This window comes from Orycteropus afer, unplaced genomic scaffold (assembly GCF_000298275.1).
Source record: "Orycteropus afer afer isolate SDZICR_OR568_19922 unplaced genomic scaffold, OryAfe1.0 scaffold00499, whole genome shotgun sequence".
NCBI lineage: Eukaryota > Metazoa > Chordata > Mammalia > Tubulidentata > Orycteropodidae > Orycteropus > Orycteropus afer.
In genome coordinates this window covers 1261572-1266094 of record NW_006922086.1, presented here as the reverse complement: position 1 = coordinate 1266094, position 4523 = coordinate 1261572, and the positions used below count along the sequence as shown (strand labels likewise).

The following is a 4523-nucleotide window of genomic DNA, read 5'->3' as shown; positions in this document are numbered from 1 at the left end:
AAAGTTGGCCAGTATTCAGAAGCTAGATTTTCTTGCACTGCCCAAGTGATCAGGAATAACCAAAGCATTTGAAATGAATTAAAATTATTTGTGGTCAGAAAAACACTTGAGGATAACACCTAGGAATGCAAATATATGAGGAAAAAATAAATAGAATGCATTCTGTATCATCTACTAATATTTGCTGCAGTGAGTCTGTTTCAAGGCAGAATCTGAGGTTTTTACTGCTTGTAGTGGAAACCTTTAGGAGAGGATTCTGATTTTGAGAAATGTTGTGTGGCATTATGCTCGTTTGTAAAATGAGTGTAATCTTCAGCATCTGTCATGGTAGGGGTTTGAGGCCATGCTGGCCTGTTATTCTTTCATCGGTGAGGTTCATCATTCTCTTTTGACTTTGGGAGTGCTGACTTAGCTGTTTTTGGCTTCTACTCAGCGTCAGGCTTCCTTTTGTCCAAAGATGATTTCTCCCATTCCTTGGCTTTCTTGTAAACTTTCTTCTCCTGAGCCATTAGCAGTCGAGCAATTTCCTCATCTTGGGCTACTTGAGCTGCTCTCATGTCCAACTGGGTAGCCAAAAGTTCTTCTTCTTGCAGTTTTCTGGCAATTTCAGCATCATACCACTCTTGATCCCTGTGGGTCACTCGTGATGGAGTAGAGATAGCTTCTTTCACCCTTCTTGGTTTTGTTCCTCTATCTTCATAATAGTAACTATCTCCATAAGCATTGGCTCCAGAGGACTGTAGAAAGTGTTTCTGTCATTTTTTTTCTTCCTGTAACTCCTTTTCTTGCAAAATGAGAGCTATGTCCTCATCTTTTTTCTCCTGAATGCGCCGTCTCTCTACCTCAATTGCCAGCTTCTCCTCGATTTCCTGAGCAATTTCACAGTCTTGTTGTTCAAGATCTTTGTAGCGCTTCTGGAGCTGAGCCTGGGCTTTCAGTCCTTCTTCTTGGAGTTGCTTAGCCACCTGGAGATCATGTTGGACCAAATGGTTTAATTGAATGTTCGATGCCAAATGATGCTCAATCTCTTGTTCCTGCAGGCTGTGAGCCAGAGTGTGGTTTTCCGGGACAGCAAAATCTCGGCATACTTCCTTGACTCCAGGCAGCTTAGACTGGTCGATGCTGACTTCAGCCATGTTAGGCTAAGGTCCTAGCTGCCGGTCACTGCCCACTTCCTGGCCGCTGCCGGCACCAAACAGGACACCAGGGCACAGCAGCAGAGCCCAACAGGTGGCTCAAGATAGAGCCAACAGTGCACGCAGACCCGGAGGGATGAGCCGGCCAGGAAAGAGCTGGCGACAAACGCAGTGGCAGACAGCCTCCGGCACATGAGCCCAGTGGCCCAGCTGCCACACCACAGCCACCTCTAACTGCTGTTTTTGTATGAGTTCTGATTGTGCATTAATCTTACTATTCTGTTTCTCAATGATTTTCCTGAGTTCCTCCATGGAACTGTGTTCTCCTTGTTTCTGTTTGGGGTTTCCTTAGACTCTTGTATAGCTCTATAAACATATCTTCTAAATTCCTTCTCAGATAATTCTTTTGCCTTCTCTTCCTCCATTTATAATGAGACCTTTGTTTGTGGTTTTGCTTCTAATGTCTTGTCCTGTTTTTTTGTTTGATTTGAGGTTGCTGTTGTTTCCTAGACATTTTGAGGTTGTCTTTAACTGTTGGTTATGTGTTGATTTGTTTTGTCTTGGTTTTATGGTTTAATATTTTGAAAAAGTGAAGATGGTGTACTTTATTTTATTTTATTATTGATTGAGGTATGCTGGGTCACTCTGCAGTTTTCTTTGTGATGATGGAATCACTGTGTGGAATGTGGATATGGGTTTCTGTTTGTCATAAAGAAGGTTTAGAGTTTGAACCAGGAGGTTTTATGTTGGCTGAATATGGTTTCTTTTATTGAATGAGTGAAGTTATTGGCAGAGAAGGTGCGAGCAGAAGAAGGAAAGCTTGCTGTTGCTAGGGATGGTTTCTAGGGCTTTGAGAAGGCTGCTACTGATGATGTCATATGGTTATTGACAAGCCCGTGGCTCAATTTCAGGAAAGATTCCTGTTGTCAGGGTGTTGCCAGTTTCCACCAGGCTCAGACACACACAAAGACCCCACTCCCTTGGCACCAAAAAGGCGATCCAAGGCAAATTCCCAGGTCCACACTCGGCCATGGATGTTTCTCTCTCCTACCCCGCCTGCCCTCAGGGCTGGCCCAACCTGCCCAGACCTCAATCGGCTCGGGAGTTTGTTAGTCCACCCACCTGTGGTGCCAAAGATGCTCATGGTTTCAGCTGCGCTGGAGTTGGGAAAGTGCCTGCTAGTAATCTATGGTCCCTATATTATTGACAAAGACAAGCACAGACCTCTCAATGCCATTTAAGGTGATACAAGCCCACTCAGTGACCTGCTGAGGGAAGAGTGAGCTCACCCTCCTGGAGCACCAATGAGTTGGGTTTCAGTGGTGCTGCATGTGCCTGTTTGCACCTAGCCGACCCAAGTTACTGATAAAATCAGGTGCTGGAGGTAGATCCTTGGGGTGTTTGCTGGTATGTTGGTGTGGTTGCTGGTATGCTGATATGGGGCGTCTTCTGTCTTGACCCAAGGAGGTCTCAAGTGGCTGTTCTTGCCTGCCACTCACCCCCTCCCCCCAGGGAAGTCTCTAATGGCCTTTCTCGGCTATCTGTCCACTTTCCGCTGGTAGATCTTTTTAAATTTCTTTCCCTGTGCCTTTCCTCTAATTCCACTTCTCTGTATTTTGTGCACTCTGATTCAGTGAGCTGTTCAGGGCACCAAATCCCTAATTAAAACTGTTGTACCTAGTTTTTCAAGCACTAAGATGCTAGAGGAAAATAGCATGGTGATTACTGGTGAGACTCCATTTTGAATCTCGATTTTTGTTTTCTTTATGTTGAGTATGTAATCCATACTGAACCCTGTGGTCTTTGATATTCATCAGTAACTGCTTCAAGTCATCTTCACTTTCAGGAACAAGGTTCTTTCATCTGCATATTACAGGTTATTATTGAGTCTTACTCTAATCCCGATGCCTCACTCTTCTTCATATAGTCCAGCTTCTCTGATTATTTGCTCAGCATACTGATTATATAAGTGTGGTGAAAAATACAACCCTCATGCACTCCCTTCCTTTTTTTTTTAAACCAGGCAGTAATCCCTTGTTTTGTTTGAACAACAGCTTCTTGCTCTATGTACAGGTTCCTCATGAACACAATTAAATGTTCTGGAATTCTATTCTTTGCAATGTTATCCATAATTTGTTATGATTCACACAGTCAAATGCCTTTGCATAGTCAATAAAACACAGATAAACATCTTTCTGGTACTCTTCGCTTTCAGCCAACTTCCATCTAACAATCTGTTACTCCACATCCTCTTGTAAGTCCAACTTGTATTTCTGGAATTTCCCTGTCAATATACTGCTGGAAATATTTTTTTTAATTATCTTCAGCAAAATTTTACTTGTGTGTGATATTAATGGTATTGTTCAATAATTTCCACATTCTGTTGCATCAACATTCTCTGGAATGAGCACAAATATCAATCTCTTCCACTTTGTGGGCCAGGTATCTGTCTTCCAAATTTCTTGCCATAGATGAGTGAATGCTCCAGCATTTGTTGAAACATCTCAATTTGTGCTGTGTCAATTCCTGGAGTCTTTTTTTTTTTTTGCCAATGCATTCAGTGCAGCTTGGACTTCTCCTTTCAATATCATCAGTTCTTGATCATATGCAATCTCTAAAATATTTGACTATGATCAATTCTTTTCATTTTATTTATTTATTTTATTTTAAAAGCTTGTTTTACATTCAATATAATGAGTACATTTAGTTTCATTCCCCATTTGCCATGTCCAACCCTAACCCAGTCTCCTGCCCTCCCTACCCTGTGCCCCTCCCCCTGTGCCCGTCATATTTATGCACTTCTCTTGGTCCTGCATTTCCTCAGTTTGAATGTTGGTCCTCTGGTGTCCCATGGTCTATGGCTCTAAGGGATGTATTGCCATAGAGTATGTGGGTGTGTCATCCTGAGTTGAGTGGTCTGTGTGTACATCTTGTTAACAATTGGGCTGGGAGCCCACCTCCGGGGATGAGTTTTATTCCAGGTGCAGAATGTATTCCAGGGCCATAGGATTTCATCTGACCAGTGATTCTGGTCATTATTGAGTTTTTGGAATTTTGTTCAACATTTTCCCTCCCACTCTATCCAGGATCTCCAGATTTGATCCTTTCCTGAGTGGTTGGCATTGGTAGCCAGGCACCATCTAGTTCTTCTGGTCTCAAGGTCCATGACTATGATCAATTCTTTTTGCTGTGTACTTCTTCCATCTTCTCTTTTGATACTTACTTCATCATTCAAATTTTGTTCATAAACAAAAAAACTAAACTCACTGCCGTTGAGTCAATTCTGACTCATAGTGACCCCCATTGGGTTTCTGAGGCTGTAAATTTTTATGGAAGTAGATATCCCCATCTTCCTTCTGTGGAGCAGCTGGTGGATTTGAACTGCTG

At 42.6% G+C, this 4523-nt stretch overlaps 1 protein-coding gene across 1 annotated transcript; it reads right to left on the bottom strand.

Moving 5' to 3' along the window:
• Window positions 1-221: 221 nt before the first annotated feature.
• On the bottom strand, window positions 222-1136 carry LOC103209501 (coiled-coil domain-containing protein 50-like). The gene is given in 1 exon segment (XM_042782892.1): window positions 222-1136. A coding segment is annotated over 1 exon segment (915 nt).
• Between the last annotated feature and the right edge of the window lie 3387 nt (window positions 1137-4523).